The sequence below is a fragment of the Rhinolophus sinicus genome, linkage group LG04, assembly GCF_036562045.2.
Source record: "Rhinolophus sinicus isolate RSC01 linkage group LG04, ASM3656204v1, whole genome shotgun sequence".
In the NCBI taxonomy this organism is placed as follows: domain Eukaryota; kingdom Metazoa; phylum Chordata; class Mammalia; order Chiroptera; family Rhinolophidae; genus Rhinolophus; species Rhinolophus sinicus.
In genome coordinates, this window is record NC_133754.1 from 136,773,409 (window position 1) to 136,788,812 (window position 15,404).

The following is a 15,404-nucleotide window of genomic DNA, read 5'->3' on the forward strand; positions in this document are numbered from 1 at the left end:
GTGTCTTGCTAATTTTTATAATTACATCAGAGGTATTTAGGAAGAGCTAGACTTTTATTTTTAAAAACTCCTGTGCTGATTTGATTTTGGAGTTCATGTCTTCCTTGGTGCCAGAAGTTGGTGAATTCTTTCTGTAAAGGGCCAGATAATAAATATTTTAAGATCTGCCAGCCATACGGTCTCTGTCACATCTGTTTTTACAGAGTAAAAGCAGCCATAAGGCAAGACCTAAACAAATGAGTGTGGCTGTGTTCCATAAAACTTTATTTATAAAAATGATAGTGAGCCATTTGGCCTGGGGGCTGTAATTTGCTGACCCCCTGCCCTATGTAGTCCTTTTTCTTTTCCTGTTTGATATTCTTTAGGTTGCTTTCTGCTGTTAATAAAACTTTTCCAGATGGAACATGGTGCCCTTTCATAGAATTCTGTTAGGCACACGTCTGTCATCTAGTGGTGAGCTGTGATTCCTGTTTTTCTCTGCACGAGAATTAGCTTCATATAACACAATGAAAGGAACATGGGTGTGTACGTATATTTATCTTAGGATGTATGTGTTTTAAGTCCTTACTTAAAAGGAATTCTAGTGTTCATGTGTTTTAAATCTGAAATTAGGTTTTCAAAAATTTTATATGAAATTTAAATATATAAATATATTCATAAGAAATAATAAAGCCATCATCTGTATATCCAACAGCAAGTTTAAAAGAAAGAACATTAGCAGTACCTAAGAAAAACCCAAGTGTCCTTTCCTGATCCCAGCTCTTTCCCCTCTTCCATCTCCCTGGCCTCCAAAGTGCTCACCCACTGCCTTGAAGTTGGGAGTTAATCATTACCTTATTTTACCACATATGTATATATCCCTAAACAACATATAGTTTAGCCTGTTTTTGAACTTCTTACAGGTAAAGCCATACCATAAATATTCTTTTGCCCAAAAGTCTGTGAGAATCTTCCATGTTGATTTGTGTCACTGCAGTGCATTAGTTTTTGTTGCTGAATGGACTTCTGTTGTAGGATGATGCCCCAGTTTGTTTGCCCATTCTACTGTTAATGAACATTTGGGTGTCCAGTTTTTTGCTAATATGGACAATGTTGAATCAACACTCATGTACCTCACAAGAGTTTCTCTAAGGTATATATTCAGGAGTGGAATTGCTGGCTTGAAGGGTATGTGCATCTTAACTCTATTAGGTAACGCTAAACAGATTCCTAGCGTGGTCGTGCCAGCGTACACTCCTGCCTCACTGTTGCTCCACAGCCACATCACTTCAGGGTATCGTCAGACTTACCCATTTTTATTAATCTGGGGTGGGGATGTAGCTGACGGAGTTCAAACAGTAGTTTTCTCATTAGCCTTGTTCTTTCCAGCATATGACTAGAACATTTCATGACTTGGATGGAAAGGTAGTTAAGCGGGACTCTGGAATATGGATCAATGGGTTTGATTACACCGGAATGTCTCACGTAACCCCTCACGTCCCGGAGATCAACGACACCATCCGGGCTCACTGTGAGGAGAGTGCACCCCTGTGTGGTTTCCCATGGTACCTTCCAGTGCACTTTCTGATCAGGTTGGTTCACTACTGTTCTGCTGTCGCTGGAGGTTAGTTTGTTCTCCAGTCCTGTCACTGTATCAGGACTTCCTTATTTAAACTGGTTCACACCAAAGGCAAGTGCTATTTACACTGGTTTTTTTCTATCACTACAAAAGTTCGGTTTCTTTGCTGTTTTCAAATTCAAGAAGTATTTCCTGTTGAAATCTGAGTCGCTGGAAAGGGTGGCCCCCTTCACTGATCTGGGAAGTTTTTATGGTTTGGCAGTGAAGGATTAGATGAGAAGAAATAGGATGAGTAGCGGAATCAAGGTCACCTAGGACCCTTTATTCTTGACTTTGAGGTTTGATTATGCAGTAACCTGGGCTTCAGAGGATTTGGTGTTGTTTATTATGCCCATCAGAGTTTAGTTTCATACCCCAAAATGTGTTTCATATATTCTGAACACTTCCATGAGTAGCTATCAACTAATAAAGCATCCTAAATATCATTGAAATATTGAATTCCTTTCCAAATAGGAAAAACTGGTATCTTCCTGCCCCAGAGGTTTCCCCAAGAGATCCTGTTCATTTCAGACTTGTCTCCAAAGAACAGACACCCTGGGATTCTATAAAGCTGACCTTTGAAGCAACAGGTAAGTCACATGAGTTTTTTCTTCCTGCCTTCAGTTCTTCAAATTTTAATAAGAATGTATGTTTTTTTCCTCAAATTTGTAATAGTGGCCAGCAACTTAGTGTTTCTAAAAGCAATTGAAGCTGGTTATGATTTTTTAAAGACAATTTAACAGCCTTTGTATTTTATTTTTATTTTATTTTATTTATTTTATTGGGGAATATTGGGGGACAGTGTGTTTCTCCAGGGCCCATCAGTTCCAAGTGGTTGTCCTTCAATCTAGTTGTGGAGGGTGCAGCTCAGCTCCAAGTCCCATTGCCGTTTTCAACCTTTAGTTGCAAGGGTTGCAGCCCACCATCCCATGCGGGAATTGAACCGGCAACCTTATTGTTGAGAGCTCGCGCTCTAACCAACTGAGCCATCTGGCCGCCCCAGCCTTTGTATTTTAGAGCAGTTTTAGATTTTCACAAAAATTGAACAAAAGTACAGAGTTTCCATGTGGCCCCATCCTCCAGCTTCCTCTGTTAACATCTTGCATTAGTATGGTACATTTCTTATAATGATTAGCCAGTATTGATACATTAATATTATTAGGTTGGTGCAAAAGTAACTGTGGTTTAAAAGGTTAAAAATAATTGCAAAAACTGCAATTACTTTTGCACCAACCTAATAGCTAATGTCCTTAGTTTAGACTGAGGTTCAGTTCAGTCTTTGTGTTGTGTAATACTGGGAGGCTTGACAAATGTATCATACAGTGTCATGCAGAATAGACTCAGTGCCCTGAAAACCACTGCGTTCCATTTATTCTCATCCTTCTCTTCTCTTCACTCCCCTGGCAACCACTGATCTTTTTAATGTCTCTGTGTTTTGCCTTTTTCAGAATACCGTATAGCTGGGATCAAACTGATTGTAGCCTTCTTAGATTGGCTTCTTTTATTTAGCAACATGCATGTAAGGTGCCTTCATGTCTTTTAGTGGCTTGATAGCTCATTTCTTTTTATTGCTGAATAACACTATGAATGCACGACAGTTTATCCATTCACCTACTGAAAAACTCGGTTGCCTCCAGTTTTGGGCAATTATGAATAAAGCAGCTATAAACATCTGTGTGTAGGTTTTTGTGTGGACATAAGTTTTCAGCTCATTTGGATAAATACCAAGGAGCACAACTGCTGGCTTGTATGGTAAGCTTATATTTACCTTTGTAAGAAACTGCCAAACTCTTCCAAAGTGGCTGCATTGTTTTGCTTTCCTCAGCAGTGAATGCGAGTTCCTGTTGCTCTGAATCCTCATCAGCTTTTGGTGCTGTAGTGTTTTGGGTTTTAGCCTTTCTGGTAGATACGCAGTGGTGTCTCAGTTTTTTAATTTGCAGTTCCCTAATGATACGTGTTTAGCATCTTTTCATTATGCTTATTTGACATTTGTGTACTTCTCTGGTGAGGTGTCTATTTAGATCTATTGTCTATTAATTGGGTTGTTTGCTTATTGTTGAGATTTATGAGTTCTATGTAGGTATGGATATAAAGCCTTTGTTAGGTAAGTGCTTTGCAAATATTTTCTTCCAGTCTGGCTTGTCCTTTCATTTTTTTGATAGTGGTTTTTTTTTTTTTTTTTACATAGCATAAATTTTTAAATTTAATGAAGTCCAGCTTAATTAAATGTTCTTTCATGGATCTTGCTTTTGGTATTGGATCTAAAAATCATTGCCACACCCAAGGGCTCTAGCTTTTCTCCAATGTTATCTCCTAGAAGTTTTTTAATTTTGTGTTTTATATTTAGGTCTACATTTTAAGTTAATTTTTATGAAAGATGTAAGGTCTGTGTCTAGATTCATTTCTTTAGCAGGTGGATTTCCACTTGTTCCAGTACCATTTGTTGAAGACCATCCTGTTTCCACTGACTTGCCTATTTCTTTGTCAAACATCAGTTGATTATATTTGTGTGGGTCTATTTCTGGGCTCTCTGTTCTGTTCTGCTTATCTAGCTAGTGCTCTGTTCTTTTGCCATTACTGTATTGCTTTGACCACTACAGCTATACAGTGAGTCTTGAAGTTGGGTAGTTGTATTCCTCCAACCTTATTCTTCAGTATATTGCTTGTCTTTTGTCTTTCCACATGTCAGTTAGTTGATATCCACAAAATAACTTTCTGGCATTTTGATTGGAATTGCACTGAATCTATAGAGCAAGTTGAGGGCAAATCATACCTTAACAATATTGACTCCTAAATGACATGGAATACCTATATCTTGTGCAATTTCTTTCATTAGAGTTTGTAGTTTTCCTAATAATAGATTTGTGCATCTCTTCTTAGATTTATACCTAAGTATTTCATTGGGTGGTGTGTGTGCTAATGTAACTAGTACTGTTCATTGATGGTATATAGGAAAGCAGTTGACTTTTGCATATTAGTCTTGTATCCTGTAGCCTTGCTATATTGTATATTAGTTTTTGTTGTTGATTCTTTTGAATTTCCTACATACGAGTACATGATCATATCATCTGCAAACAAAGAAAGTTTTATTTCTTTCTTCCCAATCATTATACCTTTTATTTCCTTTTCTCTTACTGCATTAGCTAGGACTTCCTAGTATGATTTCGAAAAGGAGTGGTAAGAGTGGATGTCCTTGCTTTGTTCCTCATTTTAGTGGGAAAGCTTCTAGTTTCTTACCAACTGCATGTGATGTTACTGTAGATTTTCCGTAGATGTTCTTTATCAGGGTGAGGAAGTTCCCCTCTATTTTAAGTTTGCTGAGCGTGTTTATTGCAAATGGATGTTGGGTTTTGTCAAATGCTTTTCTATTAATATCATCAAATGATTTCTATTTGGCCTGGTGATGTGATAGATTATATTAATTGATTTTCAAATATTGAACTACTTACTAATCTAGCATAATTGTAATAAAGCCCGCTTAGTCATAGTATATGATTCTTTTTTTTACAAAATATATTGCTGGATTTGATTTGCTCATATTATGTTGAGAATTTTTACATCTATGTTCATGAGAGATACTAGTCTGTAACTTTTCTTATAATGTCTTTGTATGGTCTTGGTATTAGGGTGACACTGGCCTCATAGAATTAGCTAGGAAGTGTTTTCTCTCTGCTTCTATCTTAAGAGGTTGCAGAGAACTGGTATAATTTTTCCTTAAATATTTGGTAGAATTCACTAGTGAATCCAGCTGGGCCTGGTTTTTTGTTTTGGAAGGTCATTAATTATTGATTCAATTTCTTTAATAAATATAGGACTATTCAGATTGTGTATTTCTTCTTGGGTAGCTTTTGGTAGATTATGCCTTTGAAGGAATTGGTCCTTTTCATCTGGGTTATTCAATTTGTGAGCACAGAGTTGTTCATAATATTCTTTATGATCCTTTTACTGTCCATGGGATCTGTAGTAATGTCTTCTCTTCCATTTCTGAGATTAGTAATTTATGGTTTTTTTTCTCTCTCTCTCCTTTTTCCCTTAGTTTGCCTGGGTAGAGGCTTATCAATTTTTTTGATTTTTTTCAAAGAACCAGTTTTCTATTTCATTGATTTTTCTCTGTTGATTTGCTGTTTTAATTTCATTGATTTCTGCTCTAAATCCTCACTAACATTGTCGATAGGTTCTTGGAAACTGTGATTTTAAACAAAAAGACGTGTAACAAAACCAGTTTTACAATAGGGTAATGAGTTAAGTTCTTGTGGCATGTTTCTGGTCACAAAAACATCACCAAACGTCTAAATAAAGACCCAAAACACTTAGGATATCAAATATTGAAATACATATGAGCTATACACACACTTAAGAAAGATTGATAAAAACAAGTAAGATAATTATTTTCCAAATGGCTTATTCCAGTTCAGGGTCATGGGTGGCCAGAGTCTCTCCTGGCAGCCAGGCTCCCAGGAACCCACCCTGGACAGGATGCCTTTCCATCACAGGGCGCACTCACATACACACCCAATACTCACTCAGACTGGGACAATTTAGACAAACCAGTTAGTTAAGCTAATATGCACGTCTTTCGGATGTAGGAGGACACCAGAGGACCCAGAAAAATCCGACACAGACATGGGGAGAACATGCAAACTCCATACAGACAATGGCCCCCAGCCAGGAATCCATTTTTTATTTTCTCATCAGTGTTATAATGAAACACTGAACAATATGTTATTTGAGGACCTGCTGTATTTCTTTTTTCTTTTTAATTGGGGAATATTGGGAAACAGTGTGTTCTTCCAGGGCCCATCAGCTCCAAGTCAATCTAGTTGTGGAGGACGCAGCTCAGCTGTGAGTCCAGTCACCGTTTTCAATTTTAGTTGCAGGGGTTGCAGTCCACCATCCCATGGGGAAATTGAACCTGCAACCTTGTTGTTGAGAGCTCGCGCTCTAACCAACTGAGCCATCTGGCCGCCCCTTGAATTAACTTCTATGTATAGCGTGAGGTAGACATCAAGATTCTTTTTGGTAGTTAACCAATAGAATGAAGAATTATGGGAATTAAATGCCTTAGCTGACACTTTTGAAGCTGAATACTTTTGTTCTCTAGGCTTTTTAAATTTAATAAGAAACAAATTTATTTTGCACCTGGTTTTCCTCTTCATGCCAGTAAGTTTTCTAATTTTATTTAATCACCAGCCTGTAAAAAGGAAGCATAGATCTTTCTCTATCCTTTATGCAAAATTTGGAGAATTCCAGTAAAATTCAGGTTCCTGCCAGGCAAGTTGCACATCTACCACCCCTGGTTTGTGATTACAAATGTCAAGAAATCAGGAAAAAAATTTTTTAAGTGTGTGTGTGTGTGTAGGTGTGTTTGTGCACCAGTTACCTCACTTTCAATTATAGAAGCTTTCTAGTTTAATGGTTGGGAGTATTACGATCCTTTGTAGCTTTTTTCAGTATTTATCTTGATATTTTTGTGTATTTGTTTTCCCATATGAACTTTAGTATTAACTCTAATATTAAGCTTATTGCTATTTTGAGGACTATAATAATAAATTTATAAATTAGGGAGAACTTGACATTATAATGTTGAGTCAGCCTATTCTATTCATGACATGGGAATGTCTTTCATGCGTTCAAATCTATTTTTGTGTCTGTCAGTAGTGTTATAAAATTTTCCTCATCTAGGTTTTGTTGCTATTATAATTGGGGTTTTCTCTACCAGTATGTCTTCTAACTGGTTTTATTTTGTTTTTATGAAGGCAATTGACTTCTGTATGTCAATTTAAATCTTGCTACCTCAATCTTTTATTTTTTGAATTAATCATGATACTCCAGGGTTCTCCAGGTATACCAGGAATTGCCAAACTTTAAAGAGCCAGATAGTAAATATTTTGGGCTTTGCTATACGAGTATGTCTTTGTTGTCGATTTTTTAAACCACACTACACTTTCAAAACATAAAAGCTATTCTTAGCCTGAAAGCCATACCAAAACAGACCTCAGGTATAGCTTGTTAACTACTTATCATCTGCAAAGTTTTCATTTCTTCTTTACCAATTCTTATGCCTCTAACTGATTTGTCTAAATGGCTCATGTTTCTAGCCTTGTGTAGAACAGTTCAGATAATAGCATTCTTGCCTCATTCTTGGTATCAGTACAAAGGTCTCTAGTGTTTTCCCATTATGTAAGATACTAGCTTCAGGACTAAGGTATAATATTTTTTGTCATGTTAAGCAAGCATTCATCACTTGTGATTTCATGATTTTTTTTTAAAATAAGGAATGAAAAAAAAGGATTGGTTTTTAATTTTGTGAAAGGCTCTTTTTAGTTTTCTATAATCAGAGGATTTTTCTTCCTTGGATATTTTAATATGGTATATTCCATCATGTCATGGCTTATTATTAATGTGATGTTGGATGTTTGCTAATATTTTATTTAGAAGTTTTGTATCAGTACTCAGTGAATAATATTGAAACATGTGTGTTTTTCTTGTTTATTTTTTTGGGTACTCTATCAGATTTGTTATACATTATAAATATAAAAACATCATAAATGTTATATACATCATGAAAATGGGTAAATTTTCCTTAATTTTCAATGCTTTGGAACAGTTTATGGAGCACTGGAACTATTTGGTTGAAAAGTTGACTTGAATTCCTCTCTGAAGCCACCTGGGACTGGTGCTTTATTTGTTGGGTAGTTTAACTTTTTCTAGGGAAATTGCTCTGCTTAAGTCTTATAGCTGTTTTCAGTTTTGGTCACCTGTATTTTCCTAGAAAAGCATCCATTTCATCTGGGTTTTCAAATTTATGAGTATAGAGGTCTGCAAAGTAGCTACGTGTGATTTACAAATTTCTTGTTTATTTTTATTTCTTTTTGCATACTTGTGTTTGCTCCACTCCCCTTCCCTCCCTGCCTTTTTCTTAACCAAGTTAGCTAGTGGGGTCTTGTTCATTTAAAAAAAAAAAAAAAGATTCGATTGTTTAAGGTAGGTCTGTTTTGTTCTATTGTTTCATTGATTTAGCTTCTATCTGTATTTCCTAACTTGTGCTTTCTTTTTGTTTACTTTGTTGTTCATTTTGTTATTGTATTTTTTTTACTGAAACAAAATGTTTATTGCTATAGATTTTCCTCTTATCACTGCTTTACATGTATCCAATAGTTTGATATGTAGTATTTGTTTAAAAAAATTTCTGTAATTTTTGTTTTTATTTCGTCATTCATCCATGAGTCATAAACAGAAGGCCTTTTATGCCCAGGTAGAAGGCTGTTTTGTTGTTGGTAATTTCAAGTTTTATTGAATTATGATCAGTGTTATTTGTAATATTTCAATTTTATAGGACTTTCTTATGTTTCCTATGTGACCCAGTATTTTATTTTTATGAATGTTTCATGCCCACTTGAGAAGATATATCCTGTCTTACCAGCATGTAAAGTTTGATAGGGGTCTACTTCACTGATCATTTTTATATCCTTTTCTTCATTGTTTTTTGTTCAATTTATGTGTCTTGTACTGAGAGTGGAATTTTAGTTTTTTATTTGTGTGTGTGCTTCTTGAATCTCCTGTAGTTTTGCTTCATAAGTAGTTGCTATGTTATTTGGTGCACAGAATTCTAATTATTATTGTGAATTAGAGCTTTTAGTATTAAAGTGTCTTCTTTTAAAGTCTGTTTTTCTTGAGTTCTATTTTTTTCTGATATCAAAGGTTTTTTTTAAATTGTGTCTATTTGCCTGAAATACCTTTGTTCATACCTTTATTTTTACCCTTTCTAAATCTGTTCAAATGTGTTTCTTGAATATAGTATATCATTAGGTCTGGCTTTGTGAGTCAAGTTGAAGACTTGAGACTTTTTTTCTTTCAGTTGCTGAGTTAGGTCTGTTCACATTTATTTTTTCAATTTATTTGTTTACATTTAGGTACTTGCTTTTTGGTATTATAAAGGAATTTTAGCATTTATTTATTTATTTAATTTTTATTGGGGAACATTAGGGAACAGTGTTTTTTTCCAGGACCCATCAGCTCCAAGTCAAGTTGTTGTTTTCAGTCTAGTTGTGCAGGGCGCAGCTCACTGGCTCATGTGGGAATCAAACCAGCGGTCTTGGTGTTATGAGCAATGCGCTCTAACCACCTAAGCCAACTGCCTGCCCTATTCACATTTATTTTTATGAGTGATGCATTTGGTCTGAACTTTGTCACGGTGTTTTATAATTGTATTTTATTTGTTCTACTCCTTTTTCTGTGAAGTGTCTTCTTTGCTCTTTAATTAAAAAGTATTTTCTGGTACTTGTTTCTACTTTTGCTTGGATCACCTGTTTTTAACCTTTTACTATCTGTGTGACAGGTTTTAACGGCATTCTTTAACTGTTAGCCTATACAACAGTTTGCTAATACTTTCCTCTTTCCCTCTCTGTTAATTACATGCAACATTTGTACATTAGTCTTACACCCTCACCTCAATATGTGTCTTAGTAGTATTCGTATTTGGATATTTTAAAATCCCCACTATCTTCTTTTGCTGTAGTTTCTGCAGTTCTCTCTCGGTTAAATGACGCTTATTCTCTAGATTTCTGAAGAAAGGCTCTCATGAGTGCCAGGTTCTTCTGTGTTTAAATGACAGGGCCAAGGCGTAAGCCCAGGTTTTCTCATTGTAGACTCTGCGCCTTTCAGCTGCACCTCAGTACTTACTTGTTTACAACCCACTGAAAGTCCAAACTGGCCAACTCCCGTTAGGTTTGCGGTGAGCGTCTAAAGTGATAAAAGGCATGAACTTCATAGTCTGGTTGGGTTGTGGGTTAATTGCTTTTCTTATTGATGGTTTTTAAAAAATTGTTTCCACTGTCTTTCCTCTTATGTTACAGGACCAAGCCATATGTCATTCTATGTTCGAACCCACAAAGGGTCAACACTTTCTCAGTGGTCTCTTGGCAATGGCACCCCAGTCACAAGTAAAGGAGGAGACTACTTTGTATTTTACTCCCATGGACTCTACGCCTCTGCCTGGCAGTTCTGGATAGAAGTCCAGGTGGGAATTTCCCAGCATTGCTGTATCGTTGATCAGGTTCCCAAGTGGTATTTGGCAAGAATCAAATACTTGGACTCAGTATTCTGCCGTCTTAGCAGTACAGCACTAACTAATTTTCTCTCCCAGGTCTCGGAAGAACAGCCCGAGGGCATAGTCACCGTGGCCCTCGCTGCCCACTATCTTTCTGGGGAAGACAAGAGATCCTCCCAGCTGGATACTCTGAAGGACAAGTTCCCAGACTGGACGTTTCCCTCGGCCTGGGTGTGCACCTACGATCTCTTTGTGTTTTAATCTTGTGGATGAGCTGAGTACGTGTCTGGGGGAGACTTCCTGTGCCACGGTTTCTCCCTCTGCTACATGGACATTTGTCACGTAAGTTGGTGGATTTTAATGAGCAGACTGTCAGAGAGCTTTGAGGGCCACCACCACTCTCCAGGCCGAGCACCGTCACGGTTACACGGGGGGCAGTGAGGCATGGCCTTTTTGACACTTGAAAATGCCAGTTTTCTGGCACATAAGCACATGTGGGTACTGCCACTACACTAACATGTCACTTTATAAGCCCTTAAGGACAAAAGCCAAGAAACCACTTCAATAGTTGTCCCCTTAGGATCATGAAAGATGCTGAAGATAATGTGAGACCACTGTTAATGAGACAAATGACATTTCCAGTTAAAGCCCAAGATCATTTATTGTGTGAGTGGATGGTGGGGAGAAACCACATCCACTCGAGTGATAGTCTCTAGAAAGCTATCCGTCAGCAAGCTATTACCATAAGCACCGGGGAAGATCCACTGGGCTTTCGAGGACCCAGCCTGTGCTGGGAGCTGTGCTTCTTCAGGCAGCCTCTCGCAGGTCGCTGCATCTCTACTGGAGCCCAGGACCCCTCCTGGGCAAACATGTGCTGATTGGTGACGCCTGGCCTTCTGACAGCTGGTCACCAAGATGCATCATGGTGATGCCTTGCTGAGGTTTTCAATGCCCGTTTCCCTCTGAAACCTACCTGTCCGCCCTCTCTACAAGTTTGAGAAGAGGAACATCTGTCCAGCTATATTCTGTGGGTTTTCACAGGTTCTTTTGGTTCAGATTGTGTAAGTATATAACCTTCCTTCCAGCACTGAGGTCCTGTGGTGGCTATTCCGGGGCAGGGGGGTTGGGAGTGGCTGAGCATTTTATATTTATACAGTTTGTTTCTGAGTTTTCTGTTATCCACGGTTAATTCTTTAGGGCGTAATTTTATTGACGCATAGGGTCCTTGTTTCTTAGCCACAGATTGGTTTCTCAGTAACTTAGCTGTAGTAGGGCTGGCTTTCCTGAGACTTGAGGTGTGGCTTGTACTGGAATGAGATCACTATGTACAGCTGTTGGGGTTCAGATCCTGCATAATGACAGTTCTGGGATTTAAAGGTGCTTTTCATTTTGAAGAATATGGCTGTTTAGCTTGTGAGGCCTATCACAGCAGTGGAAGGGTTTGGTGACATTAGTGGTAAATTTTGCTTTCTTTTTTCCATTAAGAAATGTAAAAAACAAACAAACAAACAACATCTTAAAAAATTTTTTGGACGAACTTTGAGTTTAGTAAACATAGACCAAAAAGAACATTTTAAAGAAAAGCCATAGTGAAAACTTAAAAATTGGCATTTGGATCCATCTTAATAGGAAGAACATAGTAAGCATATCACAGGAGGAAATTCTTGAAGCTGCTTGTGTGTCACATACAATGATTTCTTAATCATGCTCCTCATTGCCTGCCTGATTTGTGACTCTCTAAAAAACTGACTGGCCCCCCCCACACAGCAGGGCTACCGCCAGAGCTGAATGGTAGTGTGCTGGCTGTGACACGCACGGACACTGGAACCATTCCTTTTTTCTTGACTTTGTAGAAACCATGTATTACTCGTCTCAAGTGCTTCAGGTATCTGGCTCCTACTATTTATCTGTGAGGCCAGAGGATTTCTGAATGTGTCAGGTGGTACATACAGTTTGCAGTGTTTATAGCTTGTATAGAATCCTAATTGTGGTGGTGACACAGTAATATCTCAGTGAATTTCAAAATGTAGTCAGTTCTCCATATCTGCAGGTTCCTATCCACAGATTCAACTAACCACGGATAGAAAATACTTGGGAAAAATGTTACATTGTTGCTGACATGTACTATGTAGGTGGCTACAATGGTTGCATCTGTACTAAACATGTACAAACTTTTCTCCTAGTCATTCCCTAAGCAATACAGTATTAACAACTATTTACATAGCATTTACATTGAATTATGTATTATAAGTAATCTAGAGATGACTTAAAGTAATACAGGAGGATGGACATAGGTTATATGCAAATACTACTACACCATTTTATATAAGGGATCTGAACATCCAGGATTTGGGTATTCAAAGGAGGTCCTGGAACCAACCCCCTGTGGATTTTGAGGGATGACTGTACAGGCATATTTCTGTCCCTGTGGTTAATCTAAAACTGATTATTAGAAATTTTTTAAAAAGCAAAATCCAAGTGTTGCAATTCTCTTTTGTCTTCAGGTTTCTTTAGCATTATAAAGCTTTGATATTATGCAGGGTAACAAGATGCTCACTAGTCTCTAGGTGTGGGTAAGATCCTGGGAGATTGTTTTAATGCCAAATGGTTAAGAAATTACAATATTCAAAGCTTTGTTACTAAGTAATCACTGAGGTTAAAGAACTTACAGGTTTTTCTTTCTTTCAGTATCTGATCATTTGAATAACATTTCTAAAAAGGTTATTTCCTACAGAATTTAAATGTAAGTAGCAGAATACTGCACATTCAGGGAAAGTAAAGAATTGTGATTTTGAATAAGTTCTTTCTTAAAATTTACAATGTCAGACCTATGAATGATTGTTGCATGAAGCATTTGTTTCCACAGTTTAGCAGATATTAATAATAATCATGATAAGATTCTTAAAATGTTGTCACTGAGGGGGGCCATAAGCCAGCCTCCTGACTCATGAAGCTTTGGGAAGAATGATTATGTCTGTCCATTTCTTTTCCCCGGTTTGCTGACGATTAATTGTTGCCTTACAATGTTACTGAAATAAACTTTTTAATGTCTTAGTATCTTTAACAGAAAAACAGATCTTTATTAATTGTCCTGTAGCCTTATATTTGAAGGGTTATTTCAAGTCTACAGAGCCTTTTAAAGCCTTCTTTTAAAAAAATTTGTTAAAAGACCTAGCTGGCTCATGTGAGTAAAGAACTCAACATGGAAATGTTATTTTACTTCAATTGGAATCCTTTTTGCTGTGTAATGAGATTGTGCATGTGAATTACACAGAAATTAATGACCTATTATTGGGTAAATGTTGAGCTTCAGCATATTTAAGAGTTTTAAATCACTGAAGCGCTAATAAAGATGGATGTTCTTTTGTTGGCAGCTAAGAGTAGGAGGGAGGGAAGAAGAAATATCTTTCAGCTGGAGAGTGACCACTATTCACTCTAATCTCCACCAGCAACCCCATAAAGAACACCCGCATCCCTGTGCAAGTTATTTCACTTTCTGAGTGAATTCTCTCAAAACAGTTCAGAACAAGGTGAAACAGCTGAACAACTACTTCTAATACACCTCGCCACCTTTTAGGGCCAATAAAGCCAAAATGCACTTATGCCTCTTGGTCTGTTTTTATTTAAAAAATATCCTAGCCAATTTTGAAGTACATCAGTATATTTTTTTGATACTACTACTGCCTTATTTGATTTGTAAAAATATATATAACATGTTGCTAATTTCTTCAAGTTTGGTTCCACACTATGATCAGGTGAGATTTATGCCAGGAATGCAACGTTGGTCTAACACCTGACAAATCAATGAATGCAATACACCATATTAACAAAATAAAGGACAAACCATCATCTACGATCATCTCAATAAATGCATGAAAAGTTTTTTGACAAAGCCTAACACCTTTTCATGATAAAAACACTAACAGATGGGAACTTCCTCAACCTGATAAAGGTCATCCATGAAAAAACTCACAGCTAACATTAATTCCTGATGCAAGACGGAGCTTTCCCCCTACCATCAGGAAGAATACAAGGATGGCCACGGGCTCCTCATATGGAGCACTGTACTGGAGGCTCCAGCCAGGGCAATGTGGCAAGAGGCATCCAGATTAGAAAGGAAGAGTTAAAACTCTAGTTGCAAACGACATGATTGTCCATATGGAAAATCCTAAGGAAATTACAAAAAACTATCACAGTTAATGAATTCAGCAGTGTTGTAGGATCCAATATCAATATACAGAAATCAACTGTATTCCTATACACTAACAAAGAACAATCCAAAAATAAAACAGTTCTATTTGCAATAGTATCAAGAAGAATAAAATACTTAGGAATAAGCTTAACAAAAGAACAAAAGAATACTGCGAACTATAAAACTTGCTGAAAAAAATGGACAGCCCATGTTCATAGATTGGAAAGCTTAACATTAAGATGGTAACATTCTCCAAATTGGTCTACAGATTGGCTACACTCCCTATCAAAATCCCATGTGCCTTTTGTGTGCATACACACAGAAACTGACAAGCTGATCCTAAAATTCATATGGAAATACAAGGGACCCAGAATAGCCAAAACAGCCTTCAGAAAACTCACAATTCACACTTTCAAAACTTCCTACAAAGTACAAATAGACTTATAGATCAATGTAGTACAAATAACAGTCCAGAAATAAACCCATACATTTATAGTCAAATGATTTTTGACGATTTAGTGGGAACAATTTTTAGTAAATAGTCTGGGACACTGAATATCCACATA

The 15,404-nt window shown here is 37.1% G+C and overlaps 1 protein-coding gene across 1 annotated transcript in view; it reads left to right on the plus strand.

Annotated features, from left to right (window-relative positions):
• The window catches only part of ERMP1 (endoplasmic reticulum metallopeptidase 1), a 43,919-nt gene extending 29,671 nt beyond the window's left edge, over window positions 1-14,248 (plus strand). Inside the window, exons 12-15 of the mRNA XM_019727154.2 lie at window positions 1,369-1,571; window positions 2,072-2,187; window positions 10,453-10,616; window positions 10,743-14,248. Coding sequence (XP_019582713.2) covers window positions 1,369-1,571; window positions 2,072-2,187; window positions 10,453-10,616; window positions 10,743-10,907 — 648 coding nt within the window. The 3' untranslated portion in view covers window positions 10,908-14,248. The remainder of the gene's footprint in view (window positions 1-1,368; window positions 1,572-2,071; window positions 2,188-10,452; window positions 10,617-10,742) is intronic.
• Window positions 14,249-15,404: the final 1,156 nt, after the last annotated feature.